At 46.3% G+C, this 23985-nt stretch overlaps 2 protein-coding genes across 4 annotated transcripts; both read left to right on the top strand.

Moving 5' to 3' along the window:
- Positions 1-16711: 16711 nt before the first annotated feature.
- Positions 16712-17696, top strand: LOC119466371 (uncharacterized). The gene is made up of 2 exons (XM_037726882.2): positions 16712-17199; positions 17378-17696. Exons 1-2 carry the CDS (start codon positions 16743-16745, stop codon positions 17665-17667), a joined length of 747 nt encoding a protein of 248 aa, XP_037582810.2. The 5' UTR covers positions 16712-16742; the 3' UTR covers positions 17668-17696.
- Positions 17697-18865: 1169 nt separating this feature from the next.
- On the top strand, positions 18866-23779 carry LOC125940613 (uncharacterized). Of its 3 annotated transcripts, none has more exons than XM_049656993.1 (4): positions 18866-19224; positions 19304-19728; positions 20065-20262; positions 20628-23779. In XM_049656993.1, exons 2-4 carry the CDS (start codon positions 19579-19581, stop codon positions 21165-21167), a joined length of 888 nt encoding a protein of 295 aa, XP_049512950.1. In that variant the 5' UTR covers positions 18866-19224; positions 19304-19578; the 3' UTR covers positions 21168-23779. The 3 variants fall into 3 exon arrangements, 1 of the variants encoding a protein (XP_049512950.1); XR_007463810.1 differs by lacking the exon at positions 18866-19224 and adding an exon at positions 19796-20002 and having other exon boundaries at positions 19675-19728; XR_007463809.1 differs by lacking the exons at positions 18866-19224; positions 19304-19728 and adding an exon at positions 19735-20002.
- Positions 23780-23985: the final 206 nt, after the last annotated feature.

The following is a 23985-nucleotide window of genomic DNA, read 5'->3' as shown; positions in this document are numbered from 1 at the left end:
GCATCGGCTAGCTGGGAATTGGTTCCATGAAAGCCTTGCAAGGCCCGGCGGAGCTGTTTTTGTGTTTCTCCTCTGGTTTGCGTGGGGTCAATGAGACTGCGGAAAAGGCGCCATGCGCCCTTCGAGTTCATCTGCCTAGCTACCGCATTGCATCGTTCTGTCCAGTTTGAGTCGTTCAGTTGCGCCGCGTATTCCGCCGCTTGCATGCTCAGCTCAGCTATTCGAAGTTTGAGCTTGCGGTTGAGTTTGTTTTTCCGCCAGCGTTTGGTTAAACTCCTGCGGGCCTCCCAAAGATGGAGGAGGTGATTGTCTACTGCAGGAATGTCTTCCGTGGTCTGTAGGATTGTGACACACTTCGAGTTTGTGGCAGTGAGTTGTTTCGCCCATTCTGTGTACCCACCCGCTCCGAAAACAGACGGGATTGCATGAGAGCGAAAAGCTGTCCAATTTGTAAGCTTGGCTTGGCTCCACGTTGTGCGGGCCACTTTAGCGGAAATAGTGATTTTGAGGAGACAGTGATCGCTACCGAGTGTATCGTCCAAGTTTTCCCATGTTGCATGAGATATATTTTTAACCAAAGTTAGATCCGGGCATGTATCCCGGTTTACAGAATTTCCAACTCTAGTGGGTTGCATCGGGTCTGTAAGGAGCGATAGACGGAGCGTGGAAATGAGTTCTGCCAATTTGCGACCTTTGGCGATTTCACGAGTGTAGCCCCAATGGTAGCTGGGGGCATTAAAGTCACCCACGATCACTAGTGGATGCTTACCCGCTTCCCTAACTGCTTTATAAAATATTTCGTTGAAGACGCTTCGCTTGCATTTGGGGGAACTGTAAACATTAAGGACGTATACGCTAGGGTCTCGTCTTTTATTAGGTAGGATGTTGACCATCGTGTATTCATGCCCCTCCGAGAGATCGAGGTCTATCTGACGTGCGGTACACTCCTTATGTACGAGAATACAGGTGGACGTACCCCCCTGAAATGAATTGTATCCAGGCAGTTTCGCCTGCAGTCCGGTTTCTTGTAAGGCTATGACCGCCGGCATTGAATTTAGGGTCTGCAGGTAGAGATGGAGAGTGGCCCTCTTTTTCCCATCTCTAAAGCCCCTGCAATTCCATTGGATAATCTCTAATTTCGCTTGTTTGGAATTTTTATTATTAACTTCAGAAATGCCTGCCATCATGAATTTATTGTTGAGGGGGTGGCATCATCACCACTGGGGCCTGCGTGGGAGCCTGAGTAGGCATGGAAGTCTCGATTTGATGTGCAATGGGTTGCTCCATAGTGCCCTCGGATTCAGAGTTTGCCGGGTTACGATGAACAATTTTGCGTCGACGTTGTTCCGGCATCTTAGTGCTAGCTTTGATTTCCTCCAATTGGGGAGTGAGCCAATTTTGGATGGTCTGAAGTATGCTGGCCGTGAGTATCGGCACGAGACTCTGCTTCAGGTCCTGGATCGCTGCCTGGACTGCAAGGTTTACCTGTTGTGGAATAATGTGTTCCACCATAAGTTTGTTTTGTTCCATTATCATTTTGTTCTCTTCCTCAAATTTTGTTGCCAGCCTGCTAAGACGTGTCTCTATGCCCTCCGAGTTTGTTACGACGGTTTCGGTTTTCGAGACACTTGTATAACCTGATAGGTTCGACCCAGACTCCTGTTCCTCGTCCGAGCTGGCCGAGGCCTGCATAGACTCCGGCTCCGTTCGTTGTGGAGCCTGCATCGCTTTCAGCGCCTGGTTTTCGCGTTCTAGAGTGGCAATTCGTTTTTGCATAATTTCTAGCTGTTTGCTGATTTCGATTTCGGAAGGGGAGGGGGAGGTGGTAGCGGGAGGCTGAGAGGCGACCCCTGCCCAACTGCTCACCTTTTGCTGCGGGCTTACCAGTGGGGGGAAATCCCCAGCCTGGAAGGTAGGCGGCTTCGACCTCGGCCCGGCCTGTACATTGCTCGGTTTGGGCTGTCCAGTCTTCCTTTGCTTGGAATTCTGTGGCTTGTTTACGCCATTCGCGGGAGGTGCTGGTCCCCCTTGTTTGTGGTGTCCCGGTTGTCCATGTTTCAGCTGGGGTGGAGTGGGCTTCCATGCCTTCCTGAATTTTCCCACACATTCCGCAGAGCCAGTGAAGTGGTTTCCGCCGCAAATGAGGCACTTGGGTTGGCAGTTGTGCTTCGTTGGGCCTGACGGGGTGATGTTCACATTCGCACCACAGTGAATACACCGCTGATCGTTCGGGTTGGGGCACGCATCCGCTCTGTGGCCCAGCGTGCCACACCGGTAGCATGCCGGAACCGTTTTCTTGTAGTAACGCACTGGCACGTTTTCGGAACAGTAGTGAATGAATCTTGGAACGCGACGTCCCTTGAAAGTCACCACTGCGACGTTAGATGTTCCTAATTTCCGCACGTACAGGATTTCGCCGTCGATCCATTCGAGCTTGTGCCGAAGGGATTCCGAGGTTTCGGTGTCTGCAACGGTGATGACGCCTTTGCAGGTTTCTCCAGCCGATTTTAAATGTCCGTGAAACGGTATTTGGCGGTCCCCGATTGTCAGCGTGACGTCCCCGATAAGCTTCGAGGCCAGGGCTTCTGTCTTCACTCCCACAACAACGATGTTTTGATCCCATACCGGCCACACGGAGACGCCAGCGTTCGCGGTACTACCGGTGAGGCCTTGCACTGCGGTGCCGATCCCGCCTGGACCGAACGCAGCACGGAGATCCACGTTAAGTCTTGGCTTGAGCACAATCACCAACTCATCTGGCCGGATCAGAGGTGTTTGTGTCGGCTTCCATTGCACTTGCTGCCCTCCTCGTCTTGGAGAATCGGAGGCAGCGCCAGCTGCGGAAGCCAATCCTGTTTTGGGAGCCTGTTGCTGGGCGGCTGGCGCAGAGCCTGTTGGCTTCGTCTTGGCGAGCTTCTCTTGCATTTGGCGAACCATGATCTGAAGATATTCATCTTCTCCGGGTATAGGGTCTTGCCGTGCTTCCGCGGCCTCGAGTTCCATCCTCTGCGTCGTGCTGGGGTCATTGCCTGCCTTCGCGGCCACCGCCATGGCTAGGGAGCCTCGGCGTTCGCCCCGCCGGCGTTTGGCTTAGCCAGGCTCGTGCGTGGCGTGAGTTTCAACCAGTCGTAAATTGCTGAAAAAAGGCCCACCTGGACAAATATGGTATCCAGAGGTTCCTGGCAACTTCACGGAGGCGGTGAGACCAGTTTCGGGTGGATGTAGGGCAAATTTTCACAACACTCATCGATTTCCGACGGAGCCGACGTGGCATGCGTCCGACCGCCGCGTCTTGACAGACGCGTCCCCGGATGCTGGCGGCGCCCAGTTTTTCTCGCAGAACGTCTGTGTAGTGCATTTTTTTTTTTTTAGTTGCTTTGGTGCGCCCATGACTCTTGACGGCGGGTACCAAAGGTAGTTTTAGCCAAGTGAACCATTGTTTCTAACACTGTCTTCTAAAAGCAACTGGCATCTCTGCAACATGAAGCTACGTAGGAAAATTTTATTACTGATAGCGTGTCATTTTACGCGCGCTTCTTGTCGGTGGATATTGATCAGGGACAATGATCGAAGAAAACAATATTAAAGTGAAATAAACCAGGTTTATTAGCTGCGTGGCGCGAAGAATGACCGATGTATTTCTACGTAATTAAATCAAAGGGTACATTGAGAATGGTACAAATGGTACAGTGAGAACTCCCGACCGCGCACGTTTGCATACGAAACACACGTATTAGTGAATACTGCACATAAAACTCTCATTCGCAGTAATAATATTCATAGCAGGCAATTAAAACTATATATATATATATATATATATATATATATATATATATATATATGCAAGTGTTATTGATATGCTGTACGACGCCGAACAGTCGTTTCCGTACGAATGTAACGCATAACAGCACTATTGCAGTCTCAATTGAAAGTGAGTTGCCGATGCAAGTGCGGACTGTTATTCCGAATGATTGTGCTGCCGGAGAGTTGTGGCTGTTGCGCAGAGGCGCAGTTCCTGAGAGAATTAACGCAGGGGTGTTAATAAGTCCGGCTAATAAGCTGCTAAGAATCCCTGCTAATAAGTGTAATAAGCTTTCATTCAATATAAATGCCCCGTTTTGGGGCAGCCTATGAATATGGTAACTTAATTCAGGCAAGGAAAACTTTTTTTTTTTTTTTGACAGTCTCACCATCTTTGCAACCCATTAAAACTGGGCGCCCCATGTGGCATGTGGCACCACACTTTATCTTCTTGAACGAACGCAGCAGATCTACACATATCTGTACGTGTATGTGAGGTATGCCGTTTCTCTAATTGCTTCCTTATTGTCGTTATGATAGTGCGTTGAATAACTGAAAGCAGCCGTTTATAATATACAAGCTGCTTAGTTGAGCGGACAGACATTTGGGAATGGCATTACATTTATGTATGAAATATAGGATAAGCGTAACATGTTTTTCTCGGAAATCAGACTCGAGAATAATTTATTTTGTTTACACTCCTAGAAAAAAGACGAAGAACGCAGCCACCTGTCTTTTTATTTTTTAGTTCAAACAAATTTGTGGGTTTTATGTGGCAAAACCACGATATGAGTATGAGGCACCCGGTTTAGATTTCCCCACCTGGGGCTTTTTAACGTGCACCTAAATAGAAGTACACGAGTGTTTTCCATTTGTTCCCATCGAGTTCCGCGACGGATTGAACCCGCGAGCTCCAGTTTAGCAGCGCAATGCCGTATCCACTATACCGGGTGTTCGAAATTAAGGTTTAGGGAATTTTTAAAAATCTGCAGTGGCAGTTAGCACAATTCTCATTGATGAGCTGGGTTATTCGAAGAGGCGGACATTAGTAGCACGAGAAATCGAAACGCCTATTCAACTTATTAACAAAATTGATTAATGAGCTTCTTAGTTAATTACTTTACGACACATATTGCAATTTACGAATTGTAGCCGGTGAGGTTGCAAAACGCATCCACTTGAAATGAATTTCCAGAATGACACCGACCGCGATAAAGGACCCCGTACCAATTACTCCGCATTCTGTTACGCGAGTAAGGCGGAAACTTGAATAGAATGTTGCGCTGCAGTTTTTTTTTTTTTCAATAACAATGCTTCCCGTAAATCTGAGTACCAGCCGCGGGGGCTCAGTTAGCTAAGGCGTTGGCTGCTGAGGACGAGGTCGCGGAATCGAATCCCGGCCGCGGCGGCCGCATTTCGGTGGAGGCGAAATGCAAGAAGCCCGTGTGCTTGCGTTGTAGTGGACGTTAATGAACCCCAGGTGGTCAAAATTAATCCGGAGCCCTCCACTACGGCGTACCTTACAATCAGAACTGGTTTTGGCTCGTAAAAAAACCCAAAAGAAGAAAGAAATCTGAGTACAAGGTACCGGATGTGGCAGATATGCTTTACTTGTTTGAAGCGGCAAGCAGGAAGGTTAGATATGTTTCTCCGTTTGCGTTTCGCAAGACCTACTGATGGAAAAATACATGCGGAACAATACACACGAGAGATACATGCTGCTTGAAGAACGAGAAAAATATTTGTTCTCTAAAGGGAACCGTACAATATCATAGTAGAATGAAAGCCGACACTGCGGCCGCAATGCACGCGCATCACCGAGCGGCATTAAAAAATAAAATGAAGAGAAAGAAATGCATTTATTCTTAAGACATATATACATGTCATATTCGATTATGAACACCATTTGAGAGGTCTTAACGCAAATACCAGCGCGCGAAGTAGTGCGAATGACCCTGCCGAGCAGTATCGCCAGCAGTTTCCAACGGCGCGACCTTGATGTGGCCCAATCCAGTTCGATCGCAGCGCCGCCACAGTATTTTTCCACGTCGGGCGCCTCACTACAAAGCATGCGCCGCCCCAGCCGCTCGTCACACTCGACCATATTCTAGTACACTCTAATTATGGCGAATTCCATTGGGAGAACAGGAGCAGGGCGCCGCGCAGTGCGGAGGCGGGCGACAGTGCAGTGAGAGCAGGCACACTCGACCCGCCACTGGAATACGGCGAGCATTCGGAGAGCAGGTGGGAGGGGGACGTGTGAGGAGAAATGTACTATGTGACCAGAGTCCTTCCATGTTTTGGTCACGAAACTCCGCCGTCACGCTATGGGAGAGGTTCATACGCTGCCCAAAGCTGCCGCGACGCGGCGCCACTGCGCACCGGAGGGCTTCGTTCGCGTACCGAAACGCTTGCGCTGTGCGAGGCGAGCTGATAGCGTCCTCGATCACCTTGCCCCGGGGTTGCCCCGAAACCAGAATGGTGCACAGTGCACTGCGGTGGTGGCGCACTGCGGAGGGTCAACATCGAGGACAAAACTGCACCCCGTGCAGATGCTTGCATGCAGCGCCACTTTGCCCCTGGCGCGCAAAACGTGCGCAAAACGCGCGCACGCACGTTTTATTGTTTGCAGGTGCAGAGCATGCGCGGAAAGCACTCGAACCTTGTCAAACTGCGTGCTCCGACATACCTGGTTACAAGCACACACCAATGGATTTTATAATTAATGGCAAGAGACATAATGTGGCGATGTCGGTGGATGAAATGAACGATTTTATGGCGAGTAAGTATTCGATTTTAGCAACGCACGCGCGGGGACTCGAGATTGTCAGCAACACAGCGCGGTGCGCTTCCGCGTCTCGCTCCCAGCAAGTTCTAGCAGCACAAAGATGGGGAGCCAAATAATCTCCTTATCCGGTGTCGTCGAGGCGCCTGACGACCCGTTCAACGAACCAGTCCACTTTCGGCCGCTCTTTCACCACATTGTTTTTGGACGAGGTCGATCAGCATGTCGTCTTCGCTGTCAGACGAACTTGAAAAAAGCTCATCGATTGCGGCAACTAGCAGCGCTTCCTTTCTCATTGCCGACATCTCGACTAGTTAACTCCGTCAACTCCGTGCAACCGCAGCTATCGGGCCAGAGTACAGTGGCTAGAATAGGGGAAGTGTGATTACCGCCCGGCGACTCCTATGGCAACTGCCGTCGCCGCCTTGTGATGCATCCGCCGGGGGGCGCTCGCACTCGTTTATACGTCGAGCTGAGCGCCCGATACGCGAGTTCCTCTCGCTTTTCGTTGGAAATTCTTGTGCGAAGTGATGTTTCGTGCGGTGCTGACAAGTGCTCAGGGATGAGCCGCCGTCAAAGTCACTGTTTCGTGCTTGGCTGCATGACTACATGGTTACAAATCGTGCAAAACGAAGAGCGAGCATCCAAAAAAGAGAGAGAGGAAAAAAAGCACTTGAAACTTCGCAGGACGATCATGAGAACCATGAAAGTGAATGTGCATTGTGTTCAGTTACACCCCATCATGGTAAATATTAAATACAGTGGCTATAGTAGTTTTAAGTGTGTTAATCGACTTAGTATGTATGCTTTCCTTGCTTTGCAAGAATGTTGCTTAAAATATTTTATTCTTGGTTCTTCACTCATGTTTTCTCTCGGTTGTGCACAGTTGTTAATTATTGGTTCTCTTTTGTGTATGCGCTGCGTCGAAACCGGTATTTCTACCTTTGCTTCATGCGCATTACCATTATATGAGGGCTGCAGTAATTTTGTCTGTATTATTTGTTGATGCCCCGTGCTGCTGCTTTGCAATGTAAGAGGCGAGAACCTATTAACTTGAGCGCTTAATTTTTGTCCCTGGTCGCGGGATCGAATCCCGGCCACGGCGGCCGCATTTCGACGGGGGCGACATGCGAAAACAGCCGTGTACTTAGATTTAGGTACACGTTAAAGAACCCCAGGTGGTCCAAATTTCCGGAGTCCCCCACTACGGCGGACCTCATAATCAGATCGTAGTTTTGGAACGTAAAACCCCATAACTAGCTTAATTTTTGTTCCTGTGTTATCCCCATTGAAACTGGGCAAGCAAAGGAATCAAGAATTCTAATGTTCTCATCATTATTTTAAATGCACCATGAGTCTTTGTCGGTGTTTTCGTCAAATGTGTTCTGTTTATTTATGTTCCTTTAACCTAACCTGTTTTTTTTTTATTCTTGTCAAGTATATGGAGTTCTGTTTGTTCGAAACGCATTGAAATTAAAAGTTTGTTATGAGCGACGAGTTCGAAACTAATTATGTTTCCTCGTAACATTTATTGAAGCGACACTTTACAGGACACGGCAACACATTGATTGATAAAAATTATCAATAATTGCACCATATTTCGCTTATAACATCCAAGTTTCCAAGAAATCGTGTAAACGTGAAAATATTGAGCGAGTGAAGGCAACTTTCTATGTAACATAATCATCGGTGCATTCCAATTAAGGGCAGTAACATATATTAAGTGAAATCCAATTGCATCTTTCTTTAACGAGCAACTCGGGGACTGAATTCATATTTGCAAGCAATAACAGTTGTTTTCGTTCAAGCGTGCGTTTATAGACAGTAATTTGCGCGTAAAATAAGGCCGCAGTGAAGCAAAACTCGAGGAGCGTCTGCGCGGCCTCCGAGGTAAACATGTCAAGACGGCCAAGATCTCGCGAGCAAAAAACGTGTTATAGGCGAATATATAGGGCGCATATGTCGCTATTATGCTGCTGCGATCTTCGCGAGCACGAGCGGCTGAGCAAGATGTACCATTCGAGGTAAAGAAAGGAAATTCGCATCGCGAATCGGGGCGCTTATCCGGCTAGTCGATCGTCGGGCCTGGTCGGGCGACGTGAATGCAAGCGTGAGCGCCGCCTTGCGGCTGCATCTCAAACGCTCACGCGAGCGGCGGGGCCTTCGGCACACTTCCCTATTCTAGCCACTGTAGCCAGAGCGTGCGCGGTTCCGCAGTCCGCGGTGCGCGCGCGTCTCGCAGTGCTTGCTGGGATTGCACCCCGGCGCACCGCCGATTTTCTCGGTGCAAGACGGGGCTACAGTGTACTAGAAGGGGGCAGTGGGCTTACTCTCCGGCGGAGGCTATGCGATGCGGCGGCTCCACGAATGTCACAGATATGAGCTTCTCCGATAGCCCGAGCGGCGGCGCTGGCGTCAGTTTCAAGAATAAGAAAGGAGGGGAGGGCATTGTGACTTCGGGGGCAGCTTTCGGCGGTGAGGGGGAAGGAAAGCGTCGAGTTGTCTTTGTTGGGGATTCCAACATGCGTAAAGTAGAACCGGCGATAGCAGAGAGGGTAGGGGCAGACGAACGAGTCCAGGTTAGCGCGCTTCCGGGAAAGCCGATTAGAGAGGTGATCGCGAAGGCCAAGGAACGCATGTGGGACACAATGGAGGAGAGACACCTAGTGGTGATAATGGGTGGAGTGATTGACGTACTGAACGGACGAGGAGCAGGAATCACAAAGCAAATAGCCAAAGGGGTCACCGACCTGCGGAATGTTTCAAAAGAAGTACAAATCGCGGTGTGCACGGTGCCAGAGGTTGAAAGGCAGGGTTATAAAATTGAAAGGGCAGTTCTTGCAGTAAACAGGGAAATTTGGACTCTAGCTAAAGCAATGAATTTTACGGTCATTGACATCAACCGTGAAGTGCACCGAGCAGGCCGCGAAGGCGCTTTTGTGCGTGACGGGATACATTTTAGTGAAAGTGTAGCAACACCGGTCGGAAGTCGATTCGCGGCACGAGCTGTAGCTTTTTTAGGCGGGCCCCAGGCAATCAGGAAGCAGGATTAGTATTGAACATAGCGAAACACCAGTAAAGGGCAGAATTAGGCGACCAGGAGTCAGGAAAAGACGCAGAAAGGATAAGAATAGAGAAGGTAAAATTTGCTACATTAACATGCAGGGTGGTCGTAAGCAGGAAAAATGGCTGGAAATTCAAACGCAACTGAATGATGAAGCGATTAGTGTGTACGCCTTGACCGAAACGCATCTACGAGATTTGGAGCAGCCGCCTGTTATTGACAACTTTGTATGGGAAGGGTGCAACAGAATGACCGGGTCAAGGAAAGGCGGAGGCGTAGGCGTACTAATTAGGCGAGGTCTGAAGTGGCGAAGGGTAAACGAGACATGTAAAGAGCATTTATGGATTAGTGGTACATGGCAAGGTAAAAAGACGTGGCTGGGAGTAGCTTACCTGTGGACAGGTAGTGATAGCAGGGAAAAAAATAAGGAATTGGTCGATTGCATTAGAAGCGATATTAATGAGTTCAGTAACTCGGGCCAGGTGATATTAGTGGGAGATATGAACGCGCACATGGACGATTTAGACGGATATACTGATTACAACGGCTCTCTAGTGCTGGATTTGTGTGATGAACAGAACCTTATAGTAGTTAACAGGGAGAATAAGTGTCATGGACAGGTAACGTGGCAATGCGGAAACAGGCAGTCATGTATCGACTACGCCTTAGTCTCAGAAATGGTCTACGAACAACTGGACCAAATGATAATAGACGAAAATGGAAAAAATAGCCTGGGAAGCGATCATAGACGTTTAGCATTAAAGTTTGGGAGAGATACCAGCGCAGAACATGAACCAATAGCCTCAGAGTTTTTAAAAATGAATGACGAGCAAATAACAGAGATCGCAAACAACATAGAGAAGAAAATTGAGGCTTTTCCTACAGCAGTCTGGGAATATAAGGAACTGGTGGAGGTTATGCAGCATGAAATAAGGCGGACACGGCAATACAATTGTTGGATTGGAAAGAGGAAACCACGTAAGTGGTGGAACAAGGAAATTAAACAAGCTATAGAAGAGCGTAAAGAGGCATCTAGGGTTCATCGAGAAGCCAAAAAGTTGGGATTACAAGAAGAAGAGGTGCTCCTTAGATGGAATACATACCGAGAAAAGAAAAGGGTTGCGAGTGAGCTCGTGCAAGAGAAAATTAAATGCGCAAGTGAACGTTGGGTGCATAACATTCACAAAAGAGACAAAGGCGCCCCAAAAGATTCTGGAACCATATAAAAGCACTCGGAGCTCCAACTAGAAACTCGCAAACGGCTATAAGGGATGAAGACGGTAACATCTATGAAGGCGATGATGCGCTGCGGTACATCACAGACGTTATCAGGCATAACTTCGGTACGAGAAAAAGCGTAGTTCAGACAACAGATCCAGCAACAACAGAGAGGCCTGAGAGATCAAAATTCAGCATAGAAAGCTTTTATTGGAAAAAGGCAGCAGAAAATGTCCCTAACAACACGGCAGCAGGACCCGATGAAATCCCAATACAGCTAATCAAAAACCTCGGTCCAAAAAGCAAGGCACTGCTGACTAATGCCATAGAGCAAGTGATTAGAACAAAGAATATTCCCGTTGGATGGCGTGAAAGCAAGATGAATCTTATCTACAAAGGCAAAGGAGATAAGGATAAGACGAGCTCGTACAGGCCAGTTACAGTAACGTCGGTGATATATAGAATGGCAATGCAAGCCATAAAATTAGAACTGTCGAAGTGGGTGGAGGAAAACGGTGTATTGGGGGAACTACAGAATGGGTTCAGGCCAGGCAGACGCTTAGAAGACAATATGTTTGTACTAACTCAGTGCATAGAGATTTCAGTAGCTCAGAAAAGACCTTTATGGATAGCATTTCTAGATATTAAAGGAGCTTATGACAACGTAGACAGGGAATTGTTGTGGGATATTCTTCAATACGAAGGCATAGATGACGATTTCGTGGAGCTGCTGAGGGAGATATATCGAGACAACCAAGTACAAGTGGCATGGGAAGGCCGAAAAGGAAATGAAATGGTGGGAATTCACCAAGGATTGAAGCAAGGATGCCCTCTGTCACCATTGTTGTTCACGCTTTACGTCAAGGGCATAGAAAGACGACTGGAAAACAGCGAATTAGGTTTTGATTTATCCTACATGCGTAATGGACAAATGGTGCAACAGAAGATCCCTGGACTGATGTACGCAGACGACATTGTGCTACTAGCGGACAATAAAAAGATTTACAGATACTTGCGAATATCTGTGGGAACGCAGCGACAAATCTAGGCCTTAAGTTTAGCACAGAGAAATCAGGGATTATGATCTTTAATGAGCACACGAGTAACTTCGTGGTGTCAATTCAACAGCAAGTAATACCCATAGTGAAGCAATATAAGTACCTCGGCGTACACATAAACGAAGGAAAGAATTACTCAAGCAACCACCAAGATAATCTGAAAATAAAGGGGAAGCGGAATGCAGCATTAATGAAACACAGAGCACTGTGGGGCCACAATAAGTATGAGGTGGTGCGTGGAATCTGGAAAGGAGTAATGGTGCCAGCGCTAACATTCGCAAATGCCATTATATGCTTAAAATCGGATATATTGGCGGGTTTGGAAGTTAACCAAAGATCAGTAGGCCGGTTGGCTTTGGGAGCACACGGTAATACGACAAATGAGGCAGTGCATGGAGACATGGGTTGGGCCTCTTTTGAAGTCAGAGAAGCACAAAGCAAAATTAGTTTTGAAGAAAGGCTCAGGAACATGGATGAAAATAAATGGGCGGCTAAAGTGCACAAGTATCTCTACATGAAAAGCGTGGACACAGAATGGAGGAAGAGGTCAAGGAAGTTGGCAACCAAGTACAGGATAATCGAAACTGTAAATAGACAACCAGGGGTCATCAGAAAGAAAGTGAGAGAAATAGAGACCGTGAATTGGATGCAAAGAATGGAAACGAAAAGGACAATGGAGATTTACAAGAATGAGAAGAAAGAAATTAGAAGGGAAAATCTGTACGATAACACAAAGGGCAGTGCCTTGCTATTTGAGGCTCGAGCCGGTTGCCTAAGGACGAAAACATATCGGAACAAATATTCGGAATTAGATGAGACATGTGTATGCTGCAGTAAAGATCCAGAGACCACTCAGCACATCCTAATGGAATGCTGACGGGATCCACCCAGCGAGAACCGTAGGTAACGTGCAACTCCCAGAAGCGCTTGGGTTTAAAGTGGAAGGAAACATAAACAGATCAGCCGTAGAGATCAGCAAGAGACGATTAGAGTACTGGTGGAAAAAAAGTAGGGAAAAGATGGATGCGACCTGATCTCTTAAAATCATAGGCAGCGGTACAAGGTAAATTTTTGAAAAAGAAAAATAATGATAGGTATACAAAAATGCAAGATAAAGAACATGTATAGTATACCTGATTAAATCAAGCAGGCTAGGTGACTATTTGTCGCCGCCCCGTTTCAAAGGGGATGCCAATAAATCATCATCATCATCATCATGGAGCGAGGGTGCGACGGCGCAGCTGCCCAGTGCCCGCCCAGTGCCCGATCACATTCGTTGGAGTTGCAGAGCTGCGTTGTTTTTGTTTTTTGGTTTTTATTTATCTGTTTTTTTTTTGTGGACGTCTTTTTTTCGCACATAGCCTTCAAGAGATTAGTATGCCTTGCAGTAACTGAGCCATGCCGCGGCATCGACAAAATCACTGTTACGCGCCTGGGTGCCAAACAGGCTATGCTTATGTGAAGGATGGGCCGAAGTTGTCCTTGTTTGGCGTCCCGAAGGTTAAAAATAGGCGGGAAGAGTGGGAAAAAAACCTCCACAGAGCTGACAAGCCCCTGGACGACACGAGCGCAGTATGCGAGCTCCATTTCGAGCCACGTTTTGTGCTCATGTCCACCGCAGTTCCTGATCACTGAATTGTCTTTCTTTTTATGGTCTAGTTAGGTCAGTTAGCGAAGGAAACTGCGAGGAAGGTACACTGGGCTCCTTACTGGAAGTTGACTATCTCGAAGCATCATGTGACCGAAATGAGTGCAGTCACACTGCTGCTAGCGCTACTGCCACAGAGGCCACACAAAACGTGGTGCCCCAGCATTGCACGGGCCTGCGGGTTTCAAACGACCATAACCAGCACGTGACGAGAAGCGACTCGAGACTCACTTAACACATTGCGGGCTATGTTGCGCGGGAGTATATTGTCAATTCCAGCACAAAATGCCAAGAATGCATAAAGCTGCTTACTATGACGCCACCAGGCGAAAGTTTTCATGCCCGGCTAACAAACTTCTGTGACCGAGGAGGCCTCCTTTATCCCTCCAGTCAGCTATACGGCTTCGTGAAAAAGCTGGAGGATCTTTTCACAGAATGCTTCTGTCAGAGTGAGCCACACTCTGACAGCGTTATGGACATGCTGGCAGTTGTTAAGAGTAAGCTTCCCCTCGAAGTTGGCTGCAATGTGCGCACTCTTAGCCTCACAGCTAAAATAATTAGTTTTTACATTGTCACACGTCTGCATTTTTATGTGAAAGAAATTAACTGTGACAAGGCAGGAAAGCGGCAGAGGACCAGGCTGCTGAAGTTGAACCATTGCTTATGAGTTGAAGTGCATGAAACAATGGCTTGCTGTACTTGCAAATAAAAGCTTTGTGTCAGCAACAGCCCTGTTATTTTCATTTTGCTTACCCCTATATAGCTGTACATAAGCACAGGCCTGAGCCTAATTGTCAAGTGAACTAGTTTTCACTTTTTGTTCAGGCCTCCCTCCATTTCTTTATGGAAAACATCAACCTGATTTGACTTAATAAATGTGTGCCAGCGTAATGATGGTTAATAATAAACGCAGAAGGCTACTGTGAAGCAAGGAACAACTAAAGTGCAACAATGAAATATTTAAGCCATATATACAAATTCATTTTGGCTAAGCAAAGGTACAAACCTGGTTAGCATGCCTGATGTTTTTTTTTTTTTTTTTTTTTTTTTTTTTTTTTTTTAGCCCAGCTGGGTAGTATGTGCGCACTGTTTTCTGTCTGACAAAATTTTACATTAGGTCGACACGGCATGAAACCGTATATTTGGTCACCGTCCCTTTCATTCAAAATTTTCTTTCAATTTTTTTACGATTGCCCGATAATTCGGAAAGTTTGAAGGCCCCTTCTACATAAGCCCAAGAGTAGCCGTCTTCCTTTTCCACAAGGTACTATTATGGCAAATATCATGTGGCCTAAACAAATATAGTGCTTGCTAAAGATATGCAAGGACTGTCAAGTATGCCAAAATTAAAAACAAATAAGAGTGTGAACTGCTTCGAACTGAAACCGTCAGAAACGCAAGGAAAATCAAAGCTTCTGCAAGCAAAGCTTCCATTGAAGTTGCCAGTGGCGCCACCTCTTGGATGCGACGCTGACTGCGTCAGAGCAGCGGCAGAGTAAGCCCACTGCCCCCTTCTAGTACACTGTAACGGGGCAACGGAAAACCGCCCCAACAGGGTGCGCTTACGGTGATCGAGGATGGTCGGTACGCACCGGTGCGGTTGATCGAGGATGAAAGTGCGCACCAAGGCGCCCCGGCGGCCCCGGTGCGCACCGGTGCGGGTGATCGAGGACGCTATGAGTGATCGGGTGCGTTCTGTGCATGTGCTGCGCTATTTTTCGAGTGCTGGGGCTCTATTCTGGACACGCATGGCGGCTGCACGGCCGCCATTGTCCGCCATCTTGGCTGTCTCATTGGCTGTGCAGAGGTCACGTGTGTCGAAATTTGTGCCGGGAAACGGAAGTTTTGCAAAATGCAATTTTGTGTTTTCGTCAGAATGACGAAACGTGACGTGAAGCTGCAAGTTTTATCGACTAATACTTTTTTGTGGTCCTTGGCACCTATATTGCGACTTTAGCGCTTTAAAAAGAAAGTGGACGGTAGCGTGCAGAAGCCCGTGGAATGCATCTGCAATTTCGCGAATATGTGGTGGCGTTCCACGATAGCCGGCATGTCAGTTGTTGATTGGCTGAAAGAATATCCCGTGAAGAGCGTCACAGGAAGGGCTGTTTCGTAACCGTCAATTTGACGTTGCGTGACGTTGCGCTGGGCCGCCATTGCAGAGATTTTCCGCCATAATTTGTGGTGCGACGAGCCGCGCGAATTATGGTAATGAGCGGCCATATGCAGTGTCAGTCGTGAGGCATGCGTATCGCCGCATTTTTCCTGTCATTTGGGGCCATGAAAATTTTTTGTTCACAACGCGTGCTCATAGCATTTGCATCGCTCTCGGGTGGTGTTGGCATTTGTGTTTTGAACCATTATTTCTAATAAAAACACGTTTATTTGAAATAATAATTGTTGAAACTAGCAAACTTCTTGCGACTTATTGCACTTTTCGCTACTGCGTTTGCATTGTAATCAATATTAATGTCTTTTCGCGTCATCAAAGGTTATGACAACGGCGAAATTTTAATTTATAAAAATAAATGTACGCAAGGCGGCGTCTTGATGTTTCCTCTCGCGGGGCGAGTAAGCAGCGAAGTGAACAAGAGATGGCAGTGCCGGCGCTTGCGTCACTCAAGCGGATACCTGTGGCGCGCGCAACGCTATCGATGATATTCCGTCGCTTCTCAGCCAGACGAGTCAGGCTGAGTCACTTGCGGTTCACCAGATAGCGATAACGCGGCCTAGAGCGTGCGCTGATCATCACTGGCAGGTCGCGTATGTTGTCTCAAGGTAGAAAGCAAGCGCGTGGGCGCCAATATACGATGACTCATTCCGTTTCCCGGGGACACGCATCCTAGCTAATGAAGCAGACGACAGCCTGCGCGCATGCAGACGACGGAAGCGAGAAACGATTTTGATCGAATAATCGTACGCTTTGAACTAGCTGCTTTATTTTCACTGGGGAGGAAAACTGTTTTGCTTTATCAACCACGCTATGTTCAGTGCCTACATTACAGTTTCTTAGGCGAAACGTCAATTTGCGTCACGTTACGAAAGCAAATCGGGGCTATCGGCGCCATTTTGTAAGCGTCGCGCGTACGTCACGCTTCGAAGAAAATGGCGGAATGTCCAGAATAGCGGCTCTGGACTGTTTAGTTGAAGTGGCGGGGTGGGACAACGATGCCGAACACGTGTTGCGTGCCGGGTTGCCGTTCCGGCTACAAGGGCACGACCGAAAAGGTGTCGTTGTTCCGTTTGCCTATTGACAAGGAACAGCGCGAGAAATGGAAGCGGGCCATACCGCGGCAGGAAGGTGGCGGTTTTAACTTCGAATCGAAGTATACGCGTGTGTGCGCGAAACATTTCGACGCCTCCGACATCGTCACTGCGTACAATTTCAACATCAACGGCGACGCCGTGTCCCTGGAGCGAGAGCAGCCGACGCTGAAGACTAACGCCGTTCCAAGGATTTTTGAAGGCCTTCCAGCGTACCTCACGAAGCCCAAACCTCGGTCCCGCTCATCGACAGTTCGACCCTCACGCAAACGACCACGTGAGTCGTCGGGTACGGTTGAAGTGCGCCGATCATCGCCGACGCCGTGTTCAGACTGGACTGATGCTGCATCAGCGAATGACGGTATGTAAGTCCTGTTTACGTCCGCGCCATCGGGTGTGGCTTACATTTTTGCTTTGTGATTGCACCCACAAATTGCTGACTTCTTGCCGTCAGTTCGACGGGCATCGGTAGAGCCTGCAAAATTTCAAGCTACATAACTTCGTTTTTCTTTCTTTCTTTTCTTTTTTTTTTTTTACAGATTTGGCGCTTAGTGACCCGGTCGAAGACCACCACACAGACAAGGCTTCTCAAACAGACCGCGTGGTTGGCTGTACCAGCTGTGCTGAAGTGCAGACGTTGAGGTGCCAGCTTCGAGCCGCGAAACAGCAGCTTCAACAATGCCAAGGAAAACTTGCCAAATTGCGAGTGCAGTCTGCCAAGTACAAACGGCAACAGCAGAACCTTCAAAGCCTTTCAGATCGCGAGAAATTGATTATTGATCAGTGTGTGATGAAGGCGAGCGCCAAGTCTGCTCGAGCTGTGCGGTAAGTTCGAAGCACTGCATCACATATATAGTATACGTGAAGGCGGTGGGGTCTTCGTGTGCTAATTTTAGGAACATAGAGGAACGTCCATGTCTATCAGTATGACAGTGGAAGCTACGTATTTGATGTGTTTTGAACGAATGTTGGTCGCTTTCAAATGCAAATCGATGCACAAGATCACTCAGAAATGACACTCATTTTTGTGCTTGATTCCACCCATTCTGCATTGAATCCACAGTATTGAACCATGTAGCAACAATTTTGGTCCATGGTAAATGATGTAGAATTCTTGACTGCTGGGAGCGGCTTATTCACACCATCATAGCACTGTGATCTTGCTGTTTCCATCTTTCTCAGCACCTTAATGTTATTCTTTAGAGCATGTTTATTAACAGATACTGAATGATTGTTATTATGCACTGGGGACTATTATACATTTTGGTTAGAACTTGGGAATGCATGCACACATATTTGCTTGATTATTCGGTGTTCCATATTGACAATGCATCACAGCTGTGTTATTTATAGTGGTCTGCTCTATTTTAGAGAATGTTTGCCTGCACGTTGACATGGTTTGCATGATATGCACAATGCATTATGCATGTTCACATCACCTCTTGGCATACAGATAGCCTTGGTTCACAGCAGTGTGTTTTTATGCTTGGTAGCATGCTTGAGCATGTCATGAATGAAATTTGCACCCATTCCTCGGCAGGTATAAGAAAGACTGGCTGTATGACTGCCTTCTCTTGAAGATTAAGTCGACGTCTGTGTACACATATCTTCAAGAAAATAACTTTCTGCCCCTGCCGAACCCACGCACACTGTACGGCTACATGAAGAACTTGAAAGCTGATTTTGGCTTTGATGCGCACGTATTTACTATACTGAAGGAAAAGCTGCTGACTTCCCCTGAAAGAGAACGACGAAGTTGGAAAGCGCATCTCTTAAAGTGCATGTTGTGCCTGTGCCTTTCTGAAATGATTCAAATTACAATTTTTTTTCTCAGGTGTGCTCATGTTCGATAAAATGAGTGTCAGGAAAAGCCTGCACGTCAGAGAGTCTGACATGAAAATCCTTGGAAAAGTTGACTTTGGGGAACACACCAGGCCAGGAGACCATGAAAAAAATGGTGATCACGTGTTGGTCTTCCTGTTTCGACCCTTTTTGCATGGATGGTCAAAACTGTTGGAACTTTCTGCGCATCGAGCGCCACCCCTGGCTCAGTACTTGCAAAGCTTCTACTGCAGTGTATTGTACACTTGTCAAATTCTGGAGCGGTTATTGATGCAGTGACATGTGATAATTCGACAACCAATCGGTCAGCCTTGAGGTCCCTAGGTAAGTATTTAACAACATACGACTTGTGCTGCAGGCCAGCCAGGAAGATTTAATTTTATTAGTCTCACATTTCTATGCAGGCATTCGTGGCGACATCAGAGACAAATGAGTGTCATTTCTGCACCCATGTGACCCCTCTAGGATGATTTATACTGTCATTGATCCACCGCACATATTTAAGTGTATTAGGAACAACCTGCAGAAAGTTGGGAAGTTTTTGGTAAGTGAAAGAATTTTCGTTCCTGTTAGATACACGCTCGTCAGGTTTTATCAGAAGTAATTTTTCCTTTTTCCTACAGCTGCTACAAGGCCAGGAAGTATATCATCATCATTATGCGGAACTCCTGGAATACGAAGAGCAGCAATCTGGACTGCGTGCTGTGCCAAAGCTCACAAAGGCACATATATACCCAAATGCTTTCCAGAAAATGAGCGTCAAACTTGCTGTTCAGGTAAGGTACTTTATGTTCAGGTACTATTAGGACATGAAAAATTGCTTTTGCACGTTACCCACAAAGAAATGTGACAAAAAAATGCTTATTTCTAGTTGTTCAGTGAATCCACAGCTACGGCCATGGAATTCTACAGTGAGCAGGAAGCATGCAAAAAGCTCCATGGGTCTGCAGCAACATGTGAATTCACCAGGAGGATGAACAAATTATTTGACTGCTTGAACTCTTGGAGGCCTGAGCATGTGCAGTACAACGAAGCTGAACATGTTGCTGTAAGAATTATGCTTTTGGCCTTACACATGCCTCTGATTTCTTGCTAAAGACTTTATTACTTTACAGACACTGAAAGAGAGCGTCACATGGCTCGACAGCTGCTGCAGTTACATAGAAAGTCTGCCGAAGCAGAGGCAGATTTGCTTTTTGAGCAAGCCGACATGCGAGGCTCTAAGAGTAACCCTGCTCAGTACTATATCCCTTGTTGAGAACCTTCTTCAAGCAGGTTTTCGCTATGTATTGGTGGGAAAGTTTGGACAGGACCCATTAGAGGTAAACGAGTGCATCTTCCTGCATGCAACTAGGTAAATAACAAAGCATTTTTTTTCTTTCAGAGATTTTTTGGCATTGTCAGACATGTTGCTGGAGATGGAGGACAGCCAACGGTCCAGCAATTCCTATTTATATATAGGATGCTTTCTGTGAAGAATCTCGTGCAGCCGCCCAAGCGATCCTCAGTAGCTGGAGATGGTCCGCAACTGCTCCTCAAGCTGCAAGATGTGTTCAACAAAGAAAAGCCTACTGCCTGTCATGTGAGCAACAATATATTTGGAGCAATGCTTACTGAACAGAATGAAATCGAGCAGACCTTTATAGTTCCTTAACTAAATGTACATGTCGTAGTTCTTGTTTTGCATAGAATGATGTGCAAGTCCCTTCATTTCTGGCCACATTAAGCTGTATGGGTATCGCATATATGGCAGGGCACTGTGCAATGCACGCAGCATCAAGAATGGACGATTTTGCAGCTGTTGATTTAGAAAAGCCATGCCGATTTTTGATAAAGCTTAGTTGTGGTTGTCATCGTAAAGCTGTATAACAATACAAGGCATCCAGTAAATTCCAGCATTGTGTGCGGGCTGTTGACCACACCAACAATATGGTATTTGCATTTCAGGCTGACTCTTTGGCTATTCTTCTGGATGAAGTCCTCTTGGAACCTGCAGAAACCGCGGAGGAGGCTTCAGTTCTGCGCCATCAGCAGTCTCCAAAAGAATACATAATGGATTATCTTGCTGGCTATGTCGCAAAGAAGTTTTCATCATTGAGCTGCTCGAGCTGTGTTGGAACAATGAGAAGTTTGGAACGAGCGGCAACTGGCCTGATTCTTGCCAAATCCAGAGGTGGTCTACAAGTGCCCTCCAGCCAGCTAGTCGCTCTCCTCCAAATTGTGGAAGATCATTTGGAAATGTACACAGTTGACAAAACTGCCTGTTCTGATGTGTACATGAATATTGTGGAGAATGTTTTGATGGACAGTCGTACTGCTACAGCTGCTGTTGGCTGCAAATCGCACTTCATAAGCACAACTGCAGAAGTAGTTCAGTTTTTTCTTAAGACCCGCTTGCATTTTTTCACAAGAGAAAAAAACAAGCAGATGCAAGCAAAGGGACGAGCTTCATGTCCAGCAGGGGGTGGTAGGAAACCAACCAGTTGAAGGGGTACCAGTGAAAGGGGCGCAGTAGGAATCACGATTATCGTGTAAAGGCGACCACTTACAAAAAATTGCAATGCTGATGAAGGAGAACAAGGGTGTTGCAAGGTCTGATGAGGGCATTGATGATAAAACACATTTGTTTCATGCTTTGTTGCAACCTCAATTTGTGTTATGCTAGTGTAGCGTAGTTCACATAACAACAATAGCGCCTTCACCGCGACAATCTATGAAATGTATAACACTAGAATTCCTTTAAATGCAAGTGTTAACAACAGAATAATATGCATTGTTTTATTTTCCATTGTCCTTTAGGCTATTGATGGGCTACAATTCTTCAATTGCATGTACTTTTAAGTATATCATCATCATCAGCCTATATTTATGTCCAGTGCAGGACGAAGGCCTCTCCCTGCGATCTCCAATTACCCCTGTCTTGCGCTAGCGTATTCCAACTTGCGCCTGCGAATTTTCTAACTTCATCACCCCATCTGGTTTTCTGCCGTCCTCGACTGCGCTTCCCTTCTCTTGGTATCCATTCTGTAACCCTAATGGTCCACTGGTTATCCATCCTACGCATTACATGGCCTGCCCAGCTCCATTTCTTTCGCTTAATGTCAACTAGAATATCGTCTATCCCCGGTTGATTACTATTTCGAACGAAAGTACCTTGACTGTTTTGGGAACTGTACAGGTCAGTATAAATTCTTCCGCTGCTTTTACTATGTCATCTAAATTACTGATGATATTACCATGCTTATCTTTCAGTGCATACATCTTGCCTTGTCTTATGCCAAGCTTTCTTCTTACTGATTTCTTGCTGCGTCCATATTTTACGGCTTCCTCAATCTTTCCCACGTTATAATTTCGAATATCCCTTATTTCTTCTTGTTGATCAGTTTTGACAGTTCAGCGAATTCTGTCTGATCTCTTGAGTTGGACACTTTCATGTTTTGTCGTTTCTTTATTAGGTCCTTCGTTTCTTGGGAGAGCTTCCCTACTGGTTGCCTCAGTGCCTTACCTCCCACTTCAATTGCTGCTTCTGAGATCAGCCTAGTTACGGTTTCATTCATTACCTCTATGTTATCTTCATCTTCCTGTTCTAAAGCTGCATATTTGTTTGCGAGCACCAGCCTGAATTGGTCTACTTTCACCCTTACTGCGTCTAGGTTGGCCTGTTTCCTCCTTACTAATTTCACTCTTTCTCTCTTCAAATTGAGAGAAATCCTAGACCTCACTAACCTATGGTCACTGCACTTTACCTTACCTAACACTTCTACATTCTGCACTATGCTTGGATCGGCAGAGAGTATGAAATCTATTTCATTCCTTGTTTCTCCATTAGGGCTTTTCCAGGTCCACTTCCTGTTGCTGCGCTTCCTGAAGAATGTGTTCATTATTCGGAGCCTATTCCTTTCTGCGAATTCTACCAACATCTCTCCTCTTGCATTCCTAGAATCGATATATATATAGTATATAAGCAGCTATAAGTAAGGAGGTTATTAGCACACTGTTGTTAGCTATATTTGCATTATGATTTGTTGAGCAAGTTGTCTGTGCGTGTTTAAGTAACAGCTGAAGAAGTGGAATGGTGGTATCTCTAACCAGCCATTCTTTTTAAATTGCTGTATTTGTGATGTGGCTACTTGTGTTCGTTTGAGAGTTGTTTTGCCATGTGTTATAAAATGCCTATGCTTTACACTTTCTTGTTTATAGAAACAATCTTATGCATTGTGCATTTATTGCCATTCGTTTGCTGGTGTTTGTTTCCTGCCCCTTAATACATATCTCTCACGTTTGATGTTTTTTTATTTATGCTTATTATATCAGATTATTATATCTTTTATATCAGTGCTTTTAGCAACTTCTTGCATTGTGAATGGTGGAACATTCATGACCGGACACCTCTTTGTGCTGTTTGTATTTCGCTCCACTTATTTCACATGATAAATAAATGATCATGCTTGTATGTTGTTTTTGCACCAACACGTTTTATTTCTTTTCTTAATCGAATTATAAAGCAGTTTCTTTTAATTTTTCGACCATGATAAGAATGTAAAGACCGGTGATTACAACATTTTAACATCCTGTAAATAGTTGTGCATTAAGAAACAAAATACCTAGTCTCATCGTTTCTGCGTCGAAACCACGAGCAGCTTGAATAAGTGCTGGGCTTACTGACGCTTCTAAAAGACTGCTTGCTAAGGCAATTGCCTAATTACAATACAGCTAGTCTAAACTGTGCAGGTCCTAACACTTCACGTTCGCCTTAATCCGTTGCTAAAAGCCGCACCGAAGACATTTAGTAGTGAATTTTGTCTTGCATTTATCCTACCTAAATCTCATTCAGAAATGGCATCGTTTTGCAGAGAAATCTGAAGCGCACGGAGCACCTCAATTTCCTTTTCATTGTCATTAAGTATTCTACAGAAACAGCCTTTTGCAATAACAATTTCATACTTTTGATCTCCGGATAAGATACTGCCCACAGTTTAACAGAAAGTGAACAGCTGTGCTCGGTGAACAATCTGGCGCTATGCGCAACGGAGAGTTGGCGCTTACTTACGGGTGAGCGGGGGTGCAACAGCCCACATGTTTGCATCTGGTGATAAGTGGGACCATTGGTGCTTTGTGCGAATGCGTGGTGTCTAATTTCAGGCAAATATTAAACAGCGGAGCCTACCGAAGCGTTGAGGCGAACGGCGATGACGCAGAAATATGGACCGAGACCGCCCGGCCGTGCACAGCGGACGCATTTCGCCCCCGTGGGGGCGAAATGCAAAACACCCGTTTATTTACATTTAGGTGCATTTTAAGGTTC

The sequence above is a fragment of the Dermacentor silvarum genome, chromosome 10 (assembly GCF_013339745.2).
Source record: "Dermacentor silvarum isolate Dsil-2018 chromosome 10, BIME_Dsil_1.4, whole genome shotgun sequence".
NCBI lineage: Eukaryota > Metazoa > Arthropoda > Arachnida > Ixodida > Ixodidae > Dermacentor > Dermacentor silvarum.
This window is presented reverse-complemented; position numbering and strand designations above follow the sequence as displayed.